Source organism: Bos grunniens, chromosome 3, assembly GCF_055505025.1.
Source record: "Bos grunniens cultivar Pamir isolate PY7600 chromosome 3, Bosgru_T2T1.0, whole genome shotgun sequence".
Taxonomy (NCBI): domain Eukaryota; kingdom Metazoa; phylum Chordata; class Mammalia; order Artiodactyla; family Bovidae; genus Bos; species Bos grunniens.
This window is the reverse complement of record NC_141167.1, coordinates 39,549,723-39,569,908: the sequence shown is the minus strand read 5'-3', so window position 1 is coordinate 39,569,908 and position 20,186 is coordinate 39,549,723. Positions and strand designations below refer to the sequence as shown.

Below are 20,186 nucleotides of genomic sequence, written 5' to 3'. Positions count from 1 at the left end.
AGCTTTAAGGCACAGTGTGTGTTGTGAGCTGCCAAGGGGCTAACCCACCTCTATACTTCCTAAACTGGTTTTGGCTCTGGAACTCTGGTTGGGGAGCAGCTCCTAAGACAAGGAACAAGGATGATGACTGTCCTCCAAGTCATTATCCCTGGCTCCCAGGGTCCCTCTTCACTCTGACATACTCCTGGAGACACTCTGGGTGGGGCTGGGAACCCAAAACACAAGTTGCAAGTCCACTCTCCCATAAAGACCTTTCTTTCTGGGTCATGAAACAGTCTTTCCCTCCCTAACCCCTACTCTAGCTTTCCCTACCCACTACCCCAGCCCTCCCTACCCTGTACCCTGGACCAAATCTGGAATCAGTGTGTGTTCTTCCAGGGAAGGTGACGAGACCTGGCAAAGTGGCAAATAATCACCAACAGATCAGAGCACCAGACTGGGGCTGATTGAAAGTTTAGTTCTCTTGAATCTGCCACTTACCAGGCATGTGAACCTTTTAACTACTGCTTAACCTTTCTGAGCCTCTGTTGCCTTATCTGTAGTAGGGATATTAATAGATAAGAATAAGAGATTTGAGAATGAAATGAGTGTACCAATTTGGATAATGTTTTCAAACAGAGCTTGACAAATATAAAATGCTCAGATAATTGATAGCTATTTTTGTTTTCTGAAGGAGACATGAAGGAAAGAGAGCCCCTCCGTTGGATCATTTGAGAGATGAGCTGTGAGGATGCAGGTGAAATGGAACCACTATCCCCTCCTCCAACAGAAAGAACCAGCCAGGGCTCAGGGCTCGGGCATTACCTGGGGGTCCTGGTAGATCTTGGCAAGATCCTTCTCATAGCTGTCGATGTACAGTCGGATGGTGGCGCCCGCGCTCCCAGTGCCGCTCAGTCGAAAGATGATGCGAGAACCATCTGCAAAAAGGAGCCGCAAGCCCTGGGAAAGATAACAGCGTTAGAAGGGAGAGTGAAGGCTGGAAAATTTTGAGGGGCCCATTTGGAGATCTAGCTTCATCCATACTTGATCAATCATAGGATCTTGAGAAACAGCCTCAGTTGAGCCCCATGGGCCTGCCTTTGGTCAGCCTGTCACTGCATCCAGCCAATGGGGGCTGGCTTATGGAGGAGAAGCATCTCCAGGATCAGGTGGGAGACCGGATCCTGGGGAGGCTGGCGGACACAACATTGGCCTTCTCATCCCACTTCCCTGTGATCTTTGGGCTAGCCATTCCAGTTTGAAGCTTAATAAATAAGTAAATAAATAAGCTGTGGTAGATGGAGAGGGTGGGACGAATTGAAAGAGTAGCATGGAAACATATACATTACCATATGTAAAATTAGATAGCCAGTGGGAATTTGTTGTATGATGCAGGGAGCTCAAACCTGGTGCTCTGTGACAAACTAAAGGGGTGGGATGGAGTGGGAGATGAGAGGGAGGTTTAAGAGGGAGTGGACATGTGTATACCTATGGATGATTCATGTTAATGTATGGCAGAAACCAACACAACATTGTAAAGCAATTATCTTCCAACTGAAAAATAAATAAATTTATAAAAAAAAAGAACAAAACAAACAAGCTGCTAGATACAGAGAGTCAATGTCCAGATCAGGAGGGAAACATGATCAGAATGGGCTGAAACCAGAGCAGATGAAATTTCAAGTGGACCAGAGGATGGGCTCTTTGCAAAATCCTCATAGACAGCCTCAAAAAGAGGTCAGGGAGCCAGGTGCCCCAAATAGTTGAGGCCAGCTATTCCAACCTATTGAGCAGGATCCAGTGGTCAGTCTCCACCAACACCTGGTGATTCAAAGCAGGGTCCACGTGGGTGCAATGCCAAGCCCAGTCTCTCTCTCCCCAGCCCTCTCTCTTCCCTCTCTGGCCGCATCTCTTGTCCTCAATAATCTTGATTCAGGGGAAAAAGGATGGGGACTCTTGAGGTAAGAAGGCTGGGTGAGAAGTTACTTGAAGACCCTTCAGTCTTGCTAAGTATGTCAGTTCTTCCACAGAAAGAAGTTTGTATGAAGCTGATGATCAACCAAAAGGAAAGATACTACCTCTCATCTACTATTTGTCACCCAATCCCATCCAGTGTTTCATCGTGCCACTCAGCAGTGGAGACGGCAGGTGAAAACCCCAGAGGACCTTCCCAGTTAGTCAGTGGGAAGGACACAGTTAATATCCATTTACCATTTCTTGCTTTCTAGGCATATACCAGAGTTGGTCTCCTTCCCCACAGCCTCAACCTGAAGCTTCTACGTTCTTTCCACTTGATTGTAGATGCTGTATCTACTTCAGATTTTCCCTCCTCCCTGGTTTTTCTGCTTATAGATCGTGGAGCTGCTGACTTCCTTAGAGCGCAGAGAGCAGGGACTCTGCCCACGCCAATGGCCCTCCCACGCACACCTCACTCCTGGCAGACGTGGGATGCAGTGCAGAGTTGGGGGTTACTTCTCCTAAAGGTCTGTTCTCTCTTTGAAAGCTTCACCACAAAAACTTCTGCTCTGCTCTGCCGTGCCCTGGGCTCCACCCTCCCCTTTCCTACACCCCCACCCCAGGCCTCTCTTTTTCTAATTAGCTCAGACATCATTTACAGTCACCCAGACTGGACCCAAAGTTCTCCCAGATGGTGAAAAGGCATAAGGAAAAAGAACCACGGGGCCAACATTTTGAGAAAGGGATACTCCAGGCACCAAGGGTCACTGTGGCCAGGCTCCATTCACCCATCCACTACCTGCTCTCCAAAGAGAGACTTCAAATAAACCCTGCAGCCCAACTCCTTCAAAGCGTGCTGGATGCCTTGAGAAGGACCAGGCCAAAAATCTGGATCAGAAAAAAAAGCTAATTGGAAAGCTATAGCAGAGTCTTATCTCCCTCTTAATCATCTCTGTTTCTATCTTTTAAAAAAAATTTTTTTTAATGTGGACCATTTTTAAAGTCTTTATTGAATTTGTTACAATATTGTTCCTGTTTTATGTTTTTTGGCCATGAGGCATGTGGGATCTTATTGAATCCGCATCCCTTGCATTGGAAGGTGAAGTCTTAACCACTGGACCACCAGGGAAGTCCCTCTGTTTCTAAATTCTGAGTCCATCTGTGACAATAGCAACAGAACCAAAGAGAGAGGAGCCTGGGCCCGGGTGTTTGTGAGAAGCCTGGAGAAAAGCTGACAAGGCCGCACCGTGGGTGCCCAGCACCCAGTGAGGGAAGCCCTAACAACTCTGTCTCCATCCGGATATTTTCGGGGTCTCCACTGTGATGTACACTGCTATGTTAGGGTCAGCTTCAAGTCATGTGCTGCAGGTGATAACAGTGAACGTTTCTAAGTTCACAAATGGCTTGTCTGTTTTTTTCTTCCTTTTTAGAAATTAGAATAGATCACAGAAATATCTATAAAGAGATCACTCTCATGCCATGCTGGCATTCTGCTACAGTCTCTTGAGAGAGAGGGAGGAGGTTGAGATCGAAGGCAGCAGCTCTGCATCTTTTTAAGATTCTAGGGCTCTTCTCTGTGCTCACATTCGACATGGCCTCTTACATAGAATTCTGGAGAATGTAAAAGTCCTTCTGGAGTCTAGAGTAAGCATCCTAGAATGAGGGCATAGGGGTGAGCGTAGAATTAGGGCAGAAACCATTTTACCTACAAGTACCCGTGCAAATCATCTGTGACTCAGCAGAAAGTCACTTGAGAAAACAGGGCAGCAAAAGACAAATGACCAAGAAAACTTTTTCTTTTTTCTCTTGAGATTTCAGAGACCAAACTCCAAGGACTCTCTCCCATGTACACATAGATCTGTTCCTACCTGATTTCTTGAAATGCTTCCATCCACCGGATCGCTGTACTCAAAGTTATCAATTTTTTCCACGGTGTAAACTTTGTCACCCACTGGAAACTGTTTCCCCACGAAGGAGCGATCAGAAATCAGGGCCTCCAACTCCTTCATCATTTTGTTTGCGCCCTCGGCTTCCACCTCCTCATAATCATACCTGGGAGAAACCACAAAGTTGAGGCTGACTTCAAACCACACCAACAGATATCAGCACTTTTTGCATCATTTGTTTGGCCCTCCCCCCAAACACCTAACTTCAGAAGAAGCTGGCAAAAATATGAGTGTGTCATTCTCTGGGGATGGAGCAGGCCAGGGATGAAAGGAGGCGTTTGGAAGTTTTCAGGAAAGGGTTAGGGGCTTCTGAATGAGCAGAAAACTCCCATTTGGGCTTTTCTACAGAATAAAGCTCTTAGCAGCTTCAAAGGCTTTTGAGAGATGCAATCTAACATTTAATCACCACCTCCGGAGCCCGTAGAAACAAAAGCAGTGTTATCTCTAAAGAAGGCTGCATGAAGGCACACGTGACTCAGGCACTGCTCTTCCAAACAGCTGGAGCTTCTTTGGGATCCATGCTGGAAGGCTCCCAGTCTGGGACCTGACTGAGGCTGCTGAGATGTTGGCTAAAGAGAGTTCCAGTCTCCACAGGAGCTTCCACGAGTAAGGCCAAGTTTTCACTGACCAAATGAAGGAGCCAAGCCCTAACTCATTCTTTTTTTAAGCCCTAACTCTTTACACCTGGAACGCCTCCCTCCTCTCAGTGAGAGTGGATTCTGATCCACAGTGTTCACCCTGACACAGCAGCCTGGTGCGGATGCAAATGGGCCAAGAGAAAAATCAAAGCATATTATAAATGAAATGCTGTGACCGTGATTTTTCCTCCAAGAATTGTTCTTGACTTCTTTCTTGTGAGGTTAAAGACTCTTACAGGTGTCCTTCCTTGTCCTGGTGGCGCACACCCTCTTGAGAGAGTTATTTTTTAGAGGCTCAAGATAGCACAGTCTATATTTATTTGCAATAGAGAAACAAATATATATGTGCAAGATGACACCTCTGAGACATGAGAAATACCAGGGAATTAAGGCCAACTATTCTGGCTCCAGGATTCCATGAATCAAGGACAGCAGTCCCCTTAATCCTGAAGTCAGCTCTTTCCCCCAGTTAAAATGATAAACAGCACAAAATTACAACCAGGTGTTTGTGCTTTACATCTGTGACCTTTGGGTGTTTGAGGGAAATGTTCTATAAATCCTAGGCACAGAGGGGTATTATAATGGAAAGAATCTGGGCTCTGGAATCAGACAGAAGGAGCTATGAATTCAGCCTTTATTGGTTACTAACTGTCCAACTATGGGCAAGTTGCCTCATTTCTCAGAATCTCAGTTGCCTAATTGATAACTGTTTTGCAGCTGATGTGAAGCAAGGCATGCAAAGAACACTTTTGTTAAATGAATGGAGGGTAGAATGGAATCTTAACTAACCAGAGATTCAGGTTCTAAGGACTTTGTAATACTTGGTTAGCAGTTATTTAAGATTACTAAAAATATGTTGATAGTTTTTAGATGGAGGCTTCTAACTGATTCAAGAGTGACCCTCTCTTTGAACAAACTGTTCTAATCTTAGTTCATTCTGTCTACTGTTCACTTGTTAACTCATTTATCTATTCAAAGCATATTTATACAATGTCGCTATGAATTAGGTGTTTGGTGATACCATGGAGCACAAAAACAGACATGATCCTGCCTTCGTGATCCTCTGGGCTCTAGAGAGTTCATGACTGCTATTCTGAATTACCAAATTTTTCTGGTTCTTAGAAAGTAGAGATTCTTGCTGTATTTGCCAGGGCTACTGTGTGGCAGATATTACTTATACTTTCCACCAAAGAATAACCTGAGGGAGGAAGATAGCAACGAACTTGTCCAAAGTCGAAAAAAGTTTTCTGATTAAGGAGACCAAGTTGCTTAAGGGTGAATTCTTTCTCGACTATCCAAAGATCATGGACCATTGAATCTGTGATATAGTTTTTAAATTCTCTAGTCTCAACTCACCTATTTTTATAGAGACGGGAACTGAAGTTCAGATAAATTATATCTTTACATTTATTATAGATAAGTAATTTATCTAATATCCTTGCTCTCATTTTTCTTTTCCATAATTAGAATAGTGAGATCCAGGGGAAAAAATCTGTTATTTTTATACTTACTAGGGGAAAGGCAAATTGAAATTAGTGAAAAGCACACTGGAAAAAATGTTAATGCATCTTAAAAATAGAAATATGTATAGTACAGAAGACTTACTAACTATTCAAGTATTTTGTCCATTGAGAAGCCCCAGTGCCTGGCCAAAAGTAGGTACACAGTCAGTATTTATTGAATCAATGAAAGAGGCATTGACAACTACACAGCCTTTGGGGACCTATTTTAATGAGTCAGAAAAGTTGATTTACTAAGCATAATTGTTTCCATAATTTCAGAAAAAGTTTCCATATTCTCAGTGTCTCAGAGTTTATAAAACACTTTCAGACTCATATTTCATTTAATCCATTCAATAGCTAGACTGCTATTTCCATTTCTACGAATGAGAAAACTGAGTACAGAAAGAGGTTAAATGACTTCCCAATCTACTAGGGGACAGAAATAAAATTCTAATCCATTTTTCTGAATCCAAATCCAATGCTATTATCATGCCCATCTGATAGGTACATTTAAAAGGCTGACAAAACATTCATTCTTTTGAATAAGTTAACTAAAATTTTTAAGCCTTGTTCTTTATAGCTAACATAAAAGTTGACTTCATCTCAACCCCAACTGAATTGTTTTAAAAATCCCCAATAGATTTATTTTTATTTTATTTTTTTTTTAATTTTTACCGCGCCCGCCCCGGGAGCCCCCCTCCACGGCGCCCACCCGGCCCCGCTGTGCTTGATCGCGACCCTCAGAGCCCAGGGAGGCGGCGGAGAGCACACCCCCAATAGATTTAAAGATCCCCAATAGATAGAAGTGAATGAACTGAGGTTTTATTAACACTTAAGACAGGAAAGAATTTGTACACGTGAGATTTCTCTCTGCTCACTTCCCCGCACCACCTCTGTTCCTGGCCAGGCTGTGGCTTACCTGGTGAAGAAATTCCGCCCATACTTTTGCCAGTGATCTTTAAGAATGTCCTCCACACTCTGTTTGCGGGTGGCTAGGATGGAGAGCCAAGCAAGGACAGCCCAGAGACCATCTTTCTCACGGATGTGGTCAGAACCTGGTGGGGGACAGCAAGCAGCTGTGAGAAGTGTGACTTCTCTAAAATACTTGAGAATAAACTCAATGGTAAACATGATCCAACCAAAAGTCATAAAATTTTACTGAGAAACCTGCATACACAGAAGGAACCACTTATTGAATAAAGCCACAAACTACTGAAAAAAAGTTCATGCTTTCCTAAGTAATTTAGAAGTTTAAGGCAAATGCCAATAAAAATGTCAGTGGAATAACTTGGTAGAATGTGATATATCAATTATGAAGTATGAATTTGAGGGGGAAAAAACAAAAGAACATGACCATTGTGAATTTTTAATAATTAAAATAATTAATTATTGTTCATGCAACAAAAGAGAGTACCCGGAAAGAGACCAAACACATATGAGACCTGAATAAATGATAAAGGTGTCACTTCAATGCTGTAAGAAAGAATGGATTACTTTTTAAGTAGTTTTTGTATAACTAGTTAAACAGTTGGGAAAAAATCAGTTTTTTCCCTATAAAATACCATGCCAAAAAGAATTCCAGATGAGTTATACATTAAACACCATGCCAAAAAGAATTCCAGATGAATTATACATTCAAATATAAAAACTGAAAACCTTTAAATACTAGGATATATACATATATCCTATACACACACACATATACAACTGTTTTTAATCTTAGAGATGGCAAACACATCAAAATAAATTCAAAATTCATAAAGGAAAAAGTCTCTCTAGTTGTCTACTTAAAAATTAGCATTTCTATCAGCAAAACTACTATGGATAAAATTAAAAGGCCATTGACCAACTAAAAAAAAAATTTAAACATTTGCAAATAAAGTAGATGTTTAAAACAATATAGAAAAAGCTCTTATATATTAAGGAAAAAGCAAAGCCTCAACAGAAATATAGGCCACAAGAATATAAATAGGCAATTCATCAAAAAAATGAATACAGGTACCTGATTAATATAATATATATATATATATAATAATATAATATTATTTTTAAGAAGACAAATTTAAGTTAAAGCCACGATAAGAAACTGCTACTTGTTTGACAAATGGCCACAGATTTAAAAATGAGAACACCTAATATTAGGGAAGGTATAAGGAAAATGGGATTCCAACATGCTGTTTCCAAGAGGGTTACAGTCCTTCTAGAGAGCAATTTGGCAAAAAATATGAAAGCCTTAAAAATTGACCTGCTTGTGGATCCAGGAACTCCAGTTCTAGGACATCTTTCTTTAACCAAAAAGGATTTAGTTAAACAAACCATGGCACATCTGTCTCTTGCTGAGGTCCTTGCTAAAATCTTGACTGAAAATAACAAAATAGCACATTTGGATGTACTTTATATGCATGGAGGGGTCTTGCCAGGTGGCACAGTGGTAAAGAATCCGCCTGCCAATGCAGGAAGAACAAGAGACATGGGTTCAATTCCTGGGTCAAGAAGATCCCCTGGAGGAGGAAATGGCAACCTGCTCCAGTATTCTTGACTGGTGAATCCTATGGACAAAGGAGCCTGGTGGGCTACAGCCATGGGGTCGTAAGAGTCTGACATGACTGAGCAACTGAGCACATACACACACACATACACACTTATGCATGGAACCCTTTTCCAAGAACCTGATCTGGAACAGAACTCTCATTTTTTGCCTTTAACGTCCTTATTCTAAAAATAAAAAAAGCAAATGATATTGAGCTCCACTTTCTGATTTCTGAATAGGATTCAATACAATCCCTCTAATAATGTTTTGCATATGATCATGCCTTGAATTCTTCATGTGCCTCTCTGTCCTTCTTGACTTCTCACTGGGTCTTATTTTCCTTAGAATTATGAGAGTAGCACAATGATGGCAATGAGGCATGAAGTAAGTTTGTTTCCTTCCTCTCTTCATCCTTTTAGACCCAGCTCAAATATCTTCTCCAATCTAGCTCCCAGCTTCCCTAGGCGGTTATGACCTACTTGCTACCCACTCCAGTACTCTTGCCTGGAAAATCCCATGGACGGAGGAGCCTGGTAGGCTGCAGTCCATGGGGTCGCGAAGAGCGAGTCGGACATGACTGAGCGACTTCACTTTCACTTTTCACTTTCATGTATTGGAGAAGGAAATGGCAATCCACTCCAGTGTTCTTGCCTGGAGAATCCCAGGGATGGGGGAGCCTGGTGGGCTGCCCTCTATGGGGTCGCACAGGGTCGGACACGACTGAGGCGATTTAGCAGCAGCAGCAGCAGCTCTTCTTATATAACAAGATTGCTTAAACCTGTGGTGCAGCACCATGCTCGCTCCTTAAGCCTCAGTAATTCATTTATGAGTATTTCACACCTCAACCATGTATTTCTCGGAGTCTCTTATTTACCCTTACATGGAATATATTAAATAACAGATTGTGAAGGAGCACATGAATGAATTAATCAATTAATTAATCTACTGCAACATCTTCTCTCTTTTTTGGTTCATAAAAATACACAATTTTTTCCTCCCCAAAAGAGTCTTTCTAAGACACCACTTTTAGAGACAGTGGTTCTCAAAACCTGTATGCTGGCAAAACTACAGATATTAAGTAATACTTTTAGCACATTAAACAAGAAAGTTACAAATGTTTACCTAATTTTATTAGCTATGGACTTTTATTTGCCTTTACTGCTCTTTCAAGCAACAGAGAGTTGGCTCTCTGGCTTCTACAGCTTTTGCAGATGATGATATGCTTTGGCAACAGTTTACCCTCAGCAGTAAGATCCTGGCAGCTACTTCTGTATATGAGAATTCATGACAGAAGTGTATAGCTTGGAATTATTTGTCCGTGAGCCCCTAAGTTTGTTTTTCTTTATTCTGTCCTTCCTTCCTTTTTGTTTTCTTTTTCTATTTTGCGGGGAGGGGGAGACTCGCTGAAAGCATAGTGGGCAGTATTCCTTTGTGCTTTTCCTGTTCTAAGAATTAGCTTTTTGTGTAGACATGAAAATAAAATCTAAAAATCTTACCCAACTTTAACCAAGTTACTCGGAGATAACTAAATCACACACCTAATGTTTTTAAACAAAATATCTGCCTTGTATAACATAAATAAATATTATCTTCCATTTACACAATCTCCAGTCTCTTTTGAAAATTCTCATTAATCTCACTAATCACCTTGGATATATAAAAATGCTGAGTAACTCTGACTAATACTTAAGAAGTCTGGGTAAATTTCATTTTCTTTAGAGTTCTAATGAATGATGACAGTTACTAGTGAAAAAAAGGCAATGGTGTGTAGATGTGTTTCTCAAGCTACTATTGTTTTTGCAGGTGTGGCAGTTTTGGGTCAGTGAAAAATGCTTTATATTTAAGAATCAGAAAACCTGAATCTGAAACTTACTTATAAGCTGCTTGAATTTGGACAAATCACGTAACTTTTCTGAGCCTCATTTCTGAGCCTCATACAGTTCCTTCAACTGTAAAATGGGAGTAATGCCACCTTTCTCACACAATTTTAAGACTCTTCTGTGAGAGAGGATGAAAATCTTTTATAAACTGTTAAGTACCATGCAAAGCAGGCAAATTCTTTACTGTCTGCGCCACCAGGGAAGCCCGAGTACCATATAACAGTTGAAACCAATATAAGGTACCATTATGAATAAGGGAAAAATAAACTTTTAGGGAAAATTAATACTCTCTACTATCTCATTAAGCTTTCAAAAATAATGTCCCTTAACTATACATACTGGGGAAGAAAATGGAATATAACCTAATATGCTCTTTTTTTCTGTGCAATGGGATTACAGTGTTTTTCTCTTCTTCCCCAATTTTCTTATTATATGAATTACTGGTATCATTTTTTAATTTAAAAAAAGAAGACACCAAGCCCACTTAAGTATAAGGAAGGGGAGACACTATCAGCAAGCACCGCTAGTCCTAACTGCAAGCTTTGCTTCAGGTCTCTTCAAACTTGGTCCAGTTCAGGGACCAGCTAAGCCCGTGGGGATTCTGCCCTTTCAGCATCTTCAAACACCTGTCACTCGACTTTGGCCTAATCAGCACCTTGTGATATGTATAAACTCTGCTCAGTCAGAGCACACTCTGGGTTCTAGCCAAGAAAAATGTCAACCTTTGCTGAGGGAGCCAAGCGCCAACAGTTCAGGGCTTAGGTTTCATTTACCGATACGAACACCTCAGGAGAGCCCAGGCTCCTGCTGTTGCCAGGCCACGGTCTGTGGATGGGCCATGACAGCTGAAAAAGAGCTCCACAGAGTTCTCTGGAAACCTGAGCATCTGCCTGTCTCTTTCTCTGACCATCTCTATTTCTCCTTCCATCTCCTAAACATGCTGTTTTCTCTGCCTGGAAATTTCTGCCCCACATATAACTATTAGCCTGGCTAACTTCTGTAACTACTTTCGACTTCCGTCTTATCCAGGATGCCTTCCTTGTTATCCTCCGTGTTTACCTCTGTTCTATCGCACCCTGTCTGTTCTTACCCCACCCTACACTATGAGTTGTACCTGGTTCATGCTTGGTGTGCAGTCAGCTCTCAGGAAGGGTTTGCCCGAAGAACGACCAGACCCCAGCTGACTGACCGGTGCTCCAGCAGACCTGCTCTGTTCTCTTTGGCTTCTACTGCACAGATGACTTCCCTCTGAAAGGGCAGGAAAGCGCCTCAGAAAGCCTTTTCCACACTACTCCCGCCTTCAAGGGGAAGCTCCCCCTTGGCAACCCTCAAACTTTCCATTTAGCTATTTATCCTGCACTGCCTCATCACTGCCCCTAGAATTTCTGTTTCCTTTGGAGGAAATTGGTAAGTACTTGACAGGCAGAAAATGTGTCTTAACCCAAACTCCATTTTACACTCAACAAGTATGAGTCAGTGTCTACCATGTTCTAAGGATATGAGAAAACACTGAGATGAGTGAGACACGTTCCTTGCCCTCACAGATGAGCAAGATGGAGAGCTAGACATGCAGGCAACAGTTTAACAGAGTTAGTTATAATTAGGGTATCAGCCCAGTGCTGTTGGAAATAGTCTGTCTAGGAAATTTCCCAGAGACAGGATGTTCTAACCTTCCTGTGGGGAGATTTACCTACAGGAAAATGTACTCGAAGGTATGTAAATTAGAACAGGCAGAGAACTAGATAGAAAAACCTAATCCCCTCACCACAAAACCAGGTTAGGTGCCCTGAGTATACAGTCCCTGGCACATTCTGTACTTCAGATTCTATTGCTTTGCACCTTGAGATAACCTGGCCAGGGTCTGACTTCCTTCCTCAAATGTGGCCTCCATGGAGCCCTCCACAGGGAAGCTGTGCTTACCACTGTGTTCCCAGAACCTAATTCAGTATCTGGGACAGAGCCAAAGCTCAACAAACATTTGAGGAATGAGCTGATGAAGTATAAATATGAAGGGTTTTTCATAAGAAATTAAAATTAAAGGAAATTTGCAAAGCATGAATGCTGTACTTCTTTAAGAGACCACTCCCATATAATATATATCATCTCTAGAACCTTTTCAAGATGAGATGGGAGAAAAATATTGCTAACCTCTAGACTGGGCCAGATCAGAATTTACTGGCCTATTTCCATATGATACCAAGTTACTCCTCAACCTGGTTTCCTATCCCTCTATTCCATGCCCCCTCCCTCCTTTTCCCAAGGAAGAATTTCAAAAGCAGTGACATTCTAGTTTATTCAGTGACTTCACGTTTCTTCCCATTTTCCCAAGAATTCAAGATTTCCCTCTACCATTGTGTATAAACATGTGCATCATCACCCACAATTCAGGAGGAAAATAACTGTACCATGAGGTCAACCAAAAATAGGAAGTTCACCCTGTCCCGTTCTGGTACCATAACAAAAACACCTTCACCCCTGGCATTTGTGACAGTGATGAGTGTCATAGCCTTGGTGGCCACACTAATCACGTGAGACAGTCGCTGTTTCTCCACCATGAACAGACTACCATGTACTTGGTAAGAGTAATCTTACAGCTTGTGCATTTAAATGCTAGTGATTTATTTTATTTGATGAGCCAGTTCTTGTGAAGTCTGACTCTTTTGCACCTCTTTGCAAGTAAATTTCTCCTTTTCTTTTATAAAAGGTCATCTTGTCTTGCAAAGACCGTGGGTCCTCAGCTCTGTACTATGGAGTAGAGTGGTGCTGAGTCCCAGCAAGAGTCCCAGATTCTGCCAGAGGTGAGTGTCTAAGCAGAGGAGCACCAACTAGACACTCATGACTCCATCAAAACACAGGAAACTACACTGCATAATGTTTAAAGTCCTTTCCTTTCCTACACCAGGGCTCTGGTTTGTCTGAATGGGGGGTGCCAAGTGAATAGTGTGTTCTCTCATTCATTCAACAAGTGTTTGCTGAACACCTATTATATTCTGGGATTTATACCAGGCTCTGAGGATATGGTGGAGAACAAGACAAATATGACTCCTGTCCTCATGGAGCTTACAGTATAGTGGAACCAACAGACATTAATTGAATAATTGTAAATACTTGTAAAATTACAGCTGTACTATGTTCAAGGAAGGAGAGGTGTGTGGTGCTGTGAGATCTAATAATAAGGGGATTTGACCCACTCTGGAAAGTTAGGGAGGCTTTCCTGAGAAATTACCTCTACTCTAACTTAGAAAAACACATAAATAAATGACCTGGCACTCAATTAAGCTATAGAATTCAAATACTTCAAAGCTTGTAGGATCACTAATGTCCATCCTGAGACACTCTGTAAAGGAACTGTTGGAAACATTTGCCAACAAGGGACATAGCAGGTGGAATCTAACTCCTCTCTAAACAAGTAGATCAGAAGTTCAGTTAAGTAAGTTCAGCTGCGCTCACTCAGCAGTGGTGATCCACGGCTATGAGCCTGGCTTTGTAAATGTTTTTCTCATAAATATTATGGAACAATTGTCTTTTTTTCAAAGAGAGAGAGAACAAGTTTGTGGATTTTTCTCAGGATGAATCCTTTCTTTTGATATAAAAGATATCAAAGGGAAGATAAAACCATGGTTGGCACTTAGTATTTGATGATGGGTTAATAAATAAATAAATAAGAACAAGCCTTAACAAGGAATAATTTAAAGTCTAATGCCTGGGTTCAAAGAAATCAGTTCCACAAATGTAATCTGGGGACTTTTCTTGGCAAATGCTACTGAGTAGAAGCTTAAAGGGGTATAATTATCTACAACATTAAATGAGCTAAACAGTGTTATGAAATGTCCAAAAAGCTAACATAAATGAAAGTCATATCAAGAAATGCACAGGGTCCAGTTCTCTAGAAATAGTCATCCATCTACTCTCTACTTGTCAAGTCAGCCCTGGAGGATTTGGGCTCAGTTCTAGACATGATCTTCTATGAGGGGCACTGGTGAATGGGGAAACATTTAGAAACCAGTGCTAGGTATATCAACAATATGAAGTGAGGGATGACTGGAGGACTAGGCATGGGTGGTCGGGAAAAGAGAGGACCTGAGAACTGCCCTCTGGTATCTGAAGGCCTGTCACGCGAGGCAGGAGCAGCCTGTGCACCCTGTCTTCAATCCTGTTCCCAGCCAGTCAACACCTAGATAGTGACTTGGCCCTAGGACTCTGATTCGCCTTGCCCAATGCTATCCACATGGGTCTGAGGGGCAATGTGTTACTAAACATACCACAAAAAAGAGATATTGCAGTTAACAATGTTTACATAAAACCGTGCAAACTGGATTCCTTATGGCAGAATGTTTTGGAATCTTCAAATGATAATATCATCATGAATGTCCAAGACAGAGAGGTGTATTCGAAGTTTTCTTTTTTTTTTTTTCCCAAAGTTTTCTGATCTTCATGGAACTAGTATCTTTCCACACATCCAAACACCCAGGAAGACCTTGTTCTAGACTTTTCTATTTGCATTAGGCTCAGCACTGGAATAGGTACATGGAGTCAGGAAACCAAAGGTTTAGACACGGTACCTGCCTTCAGTGACAGCTTCACCCATAGGGAAGAATGACTGATTCCAAGCCTGCACTGGATAACACTGGGGGGATTTCACAGGCAGAGACCACCTCACAGGTCCAGTGGGTAGTCGTCTGGCATCCCGTGGAGTAATATGGCACCATCCATATTTTATGAGGTAGGACAGAACTAAGCAGTAGCCTTGATATCTCTGACCAAAGACCTAGACCTTGGGAAATCATGTAGCCTTTTTTGTAGACATTGTTCAACCTCCAAACTCATTCTTGCTGCTGCTGCTAAGTCACTTCAGTCGTGTCTGACTCTGTGGGACCCCATACACGGCAGCCCACTAGGCTCCTCTGTCCCTGGGATTCTCCAGACAAGAACACTGGAGTGGGTTGCCATTTCCTTCTCCAATGCATGAAAGTGAAAAGTAAAAGTGAAGTCGCTCAGCCGTGTCCGACTCTTAGTGACCCCATGGACTGCAGCCTACCAGGTTCCTCCATCCACGGGATTTTTCAGGCAAGAGTACTGGAGTGGGGTGCCATTGCCTTCTCCGAAACTCATTCTTAATACCCTCCAATTCCATAAGCCAATTCATTACCAAGAAGTAACATCACTTCCTCAAGGGTATTAAATCGCTTAGAATTTTGTCACTGGGCATCTCAAATTTATTAGCTCATTCTGCCCACCCTTTTATACAGTTCATGAGGTTCTCATGGCGAGTATACTGGTGTGGTTTGCCATTTCATCCTCCAGCAGATGCTGAAGAGATCAAGAAGAGATGGAAAGAATACCTGGAAGAACTGTATAAAAAAGATTTTAATGAACCAGATTACTAAGATGGTGTGGTTAGTCACCCAGAGCCAGACATTCTGAAGTGTGAAGTCAAGTGGGCCTTAAGAAGCACTGCTGTTAATAAAGTTAGTGGATGTGATGAAATTCCAACAGAACTATTCAAATCCCTAAAAGAGGATTCCATCAAGATTTTGCATTCATTATGTCAGCAAATCAGGAAGATCCAGCAGAGGCCACAGGACTGAAAAAGGTCAATTCTCATCCCAGTCCCCAAGAAAGGTAGTACCAAAGAGTGTGCTAACCATTGGACAATTGCACTCATCTCCCATGCTAGTAAGGTCATGCTTAAAATCTTGCATGCTAGGCTTCAGCATTATGTGAACTAAGAACTTCCAGATGTCCAAGCTGGGTTTAGAACAGAAAGAGGAACTAGAGATCAAATTGCTAACATTTGAGGGATTATATAGAAAAAGCAAGGGAATTTCAGAAAAACATCTATCTCTGTTTCATTGACTATGATAAAGCTTTTGACTCTGTAGATCATGACAGACTGTGGAAAGCTCTTTTAGAGATGATAATATCAGACCATCTTACCTGTCTCCTGAGAAACCTGTATGTGGGTCAAGAAGCAACAGTTAGAACCCTGTACGGAACAACTGATTGGTTCAAGATTGAGAAAGGAGTACAACAGGGCTGTCTGCTATCACCTGTTTGTTTAACCTGTACACTGAGCACATCATAAGAAATGCCAGGCTGGATGAGTTCCAGGCTGGAATCAAGAGAGGTGGGAGAAACATCAACAACCTCAGATATGCGGATGATACCACTCTAAAGGCAGAAAGCTAAGAGGAAACTAAACAGCCTCTTGATGAGGGTGAAGGAGAAGAGTCAAAGAGCCAGCTTAAGACTAAATATTAAAAAATCTACAATCGTGGCATCCAGGCCCATTACTGCATGGCAAATAGAAGGGGCAAAGGTGGAAGTAGTGACAGATTTCCTCTTCTTGGGCTCCAAAATCACTGCTGACAGTGACTGCAACCATGAAATCAGAAGCTGTTTGTTTCTTGGCAGGAAAGCGATGACAAACCTAGACAGTGTGTTGAAAAGCAGAGACATTACTCTGCCAGCAAATGTCTGTTTAGTCAAGGCTATGGTCTTCCCAGTAGTCATGTATGGTTGTGAGAGCTGAATAAGGCAGAATGCCAAAGAATTGATGCCTTTGAACTAAGGTGCTGGAGAAGACTCCTGAAAGTCCCTGGGACAGCAAGGAGATCAAACCAGTCAATCTTAAGGGAGATCAACACTGAATATTCACTGGAAGGACTGATGCTAAAGCTGAAGCTCTAGTATTTTGGTCATCTGATGCAAACAGACAACTCATTGAAAAAGTCCCTGATGTTGGGAAAGATCAAGGGCAGAAGGAGAAGAGGGTGTCAGAGAATGAGATGGCTGGATTGTATCACCAATGCAATGAACATGAACTTGGGCAAACTCTGGGAGATGGTGAGGGACAGGGAAGCCTAGCATCCTGCAGTCCATGGGGTCACAAAGGTTCGGACATGACCGGGCGACTGAACAACAACATCTACCCCATCCTAGGATTTATAGGAAAAGAAATCAGCCTTTTATTCTGTTTAGCCAGCATGAATTGCAACTCAATGGCAAGGCTGATAGATTTTGAATTTTTCTTTGACAAAGGGTGGAAGAATAGTACTGAGGATCAAGAAGATTGGTTCTTTTACTTCAAAATATTGGGTAGAGGCAATAGGAGGAGAGGAAATATGGCCACTGAAGTACTTTGCAACCTGGCTGCTGGAGACCACCCTGGGGAAAGGGCCACAAGCCTGAATGAATGTTTAGAAAAGAGAGAGACTGATGTAGGATGGGGTCATTGGGAAGGTCATGGAAGTGGGACTTCAAGTCCATACTGGAAAGGCATAGAAAAGGAGGGAAAGCATGTGTTGTATGGCAGAAACCAATACAACATTGAAAGCAATTACCCTTTAATTAAAAATAAATTAAACTTTTAAAAACTTACAAAGAAGAAGGGAGAACATGGAAAGTGGGGTCTAAGGATCGTGGGACATCCCCTAAGCATACCATGTTCTACTCTTTCATTGCACCACAATTCACATATAGAGCTTCATGGCCAATTTCTTGATTACCTAGCAACTCAGTTCCACCCTAATGGTCTCCCTCCACATAACCTTAATAAATTACAACCTGTTGCTACAGAAAACATATGCCTATTAAAGAAGAAGATTTAACACTGTGGTGAAAACGTCTCTTAAATAAAAACGAAAAACTGACTCACTCCACCATATTTCTTCCTAGAAATAAAAACATTTATAAAGGTTTCCTTGACCACTAAGGGGAGAAAAATGTGTTTATCATTCTGTTTAATCCCCACAGACTCAATGGCCACGCTGCCCAAACTTCCTGCCTTGGTAGATGTGATCCTCCGAAAGTAAAATTAACCCTCCCCGGTGGAACGTGCTCACTGCTTTTTCAAATGTGTACACTCCATCAGGGTTGTTATAAATAAGCTGTATCTTGATTTAGGACATATCAGCTACCGTTGCTATTTCAGTGCTGCTTTAGCAGTCTAAGCTTTCACTGCAAGTAGCATTTACAGGGAAAAAAACAGCTCAAGGCTGCATACTTACCAGTCCCGAAGCTCTCCTCCCCACAAAGGGACAGTTTGCTTGCATCCATCAGATTCCCAAAAAACTTCCAGCCAGTTGGGGTCTCATACAAAGCGATCTTTGTAGCATTAGCCACCCTTCAAAGGCATGAAATCAAAGTTACATCACAGCAGGACTGCTAGGGTAGCCATGTGAGGGATGGAAAATAGCAACCGTTATTGTAATCAAGGGTTCCCACTTAGCATTGCTCAGAGGTACACATAATTCTAAGATTGGTGGAAAATCGTATGAAAAAACTCGTGCACAATGGGCTATTATATGTGGAGTCAGAGGAGGGGGAGCAGAGTACGAAGAAAGAATTAATTCAGGTCACTGAATTTAATATTTTAGAAGAAGTAACAGTGGCAAAATGGACAAAACTGTTTGGGGGGCTATTTAAACCCATGTGTTTTGGATACAGACAGCATTTATAACCATTCCATAATGAACAAAACAATGATGTTTCGATGCACCTATAATTATAGAGCCAGAAGATATTGGGTCTGGAAGGTCAGTATTTCACAGAGAAAGAAACAGGACCCAGAATGTTACGTGACTCAGTCCAAGGTCACACAGCCAGGATGACCACTGCCTGCGATCCGGTCAGTGCTCCTTTCATTCCCTGGAAGGCCCCAAGAGGACAGGGCCTGGGGGCTCCCGTCAGCTCTAGCTGCATCCACACCAATCCGTGGTCCCCTGTCCCCTGCAACACATCTTTTACTTCTCCCTAAATTATCCTTAGTCTATCTGAAACTTTTGAGGGACTCTTTTTTTAGATTCCTTTCCCTTTGAACAGGAAAAGTTACCTACATTTCATTCACCTTTTTAGTGAGATTTGCTTCCCAAAATGCTTATCACTAGCAAAACAATATCATATTTCAATTCTAATATTTGAGGAAAATTAAATTATGATTTTTAAAACTATGAAAATAAAATAAAGTTTCTTTCTGGGTAATGAAGTATTTTCCATTGTGATTCTATATGTGGATTATCACATATAATCCACATAAATTGGAATTAGACTATTTTTGGATTACACAGAAGCTATTTCAGGACCTGATCAGTCTAATGGACAATAGTGTGGCCACAAACCAGCTCACAGCTTTGGAGGGAGGATGTGGAGGCAGAAGGACCAGGGTCTAATTCTAGCTCTGATGTAGCTGTGGAGTCCTGGGAACGGCTGCTAACTACTCTTCTGGCTGACAGATGAATGGATAAAGAAGATGTGGTACAAATACCACATAAATGGAATATTGCTGCTGCTAAGTCGCTTCAGTCGTGTCCGACTCTGTGCGACCCCATACACGGCAGCCCACCAGGCTCCCCTGTCCCTGGGATTCTCCAGGCAGGAACACTGGAGTGGGTTGCCATTTCCTTCTCCAATGCATGAAAGTGAAAAGTGAAAGTGAAGTCGCTCAGCCATGTCCGACTCTTAGCGACCCCATGGACTGCAGACCACCAGGCTCCTCCATCCATGAGATTTTCCAGGCAAGATTACTGGAGTGGGGTGCCATTGCCTTCTCCGAAATGGAATATTACTCAGCCATAAAAAAGAACAAAATAATGCCATTTGCAGTAATATGGATGGACCTAGAGATAGCCATACTAAGCGAAGTAAGTCAGCCAGAGAAATACAAATATCATATGATATCACTTACATGTGGAATCGTAAAAAAAAATGGTACAAATGAACTTATTTACAAAATAGAAATAGAGTCACAGATGGGA

At 41.9% G+C, this 20,186-nt stretch overlaps 1 protein-coding gene across 4 annotated transcripts in view; it reads right to left on the bottom strand.

Moving 5' to 3' along the window:
• PGM1 (phosphoglucomutase 1) overlaps nt 1–20,186 on the bottom strand; it is a 68,205-nt gene that overhangs the window by 3,625 nt on the left and 44,394 nt on the right. For all 4 annotated transcript variants that reach the window (XM_086390331.1, XM_086390330.1, XM_086390329.1 and 1 more), the window contains exons 7-10: nt 18,441–18,556; nt 6,941–7,076; nt 3,804–3,987; nt 805–939 (exon numbers count right to left, since the gene is read on the bottom strand). In XM_086390331.1, the coding sequence (XP_086246457.1) occupies nt 805–939; nt 3,804–3,987; nt 6,941–7,076; nt 18,441–18,556 (571 nt within the window). The remainder of the gene's footprint in view (nt 1–804; nt 940–3,803; nt 3,988–6,940; nt 7,077–18,440; nt 18,557–20,186) is intronic.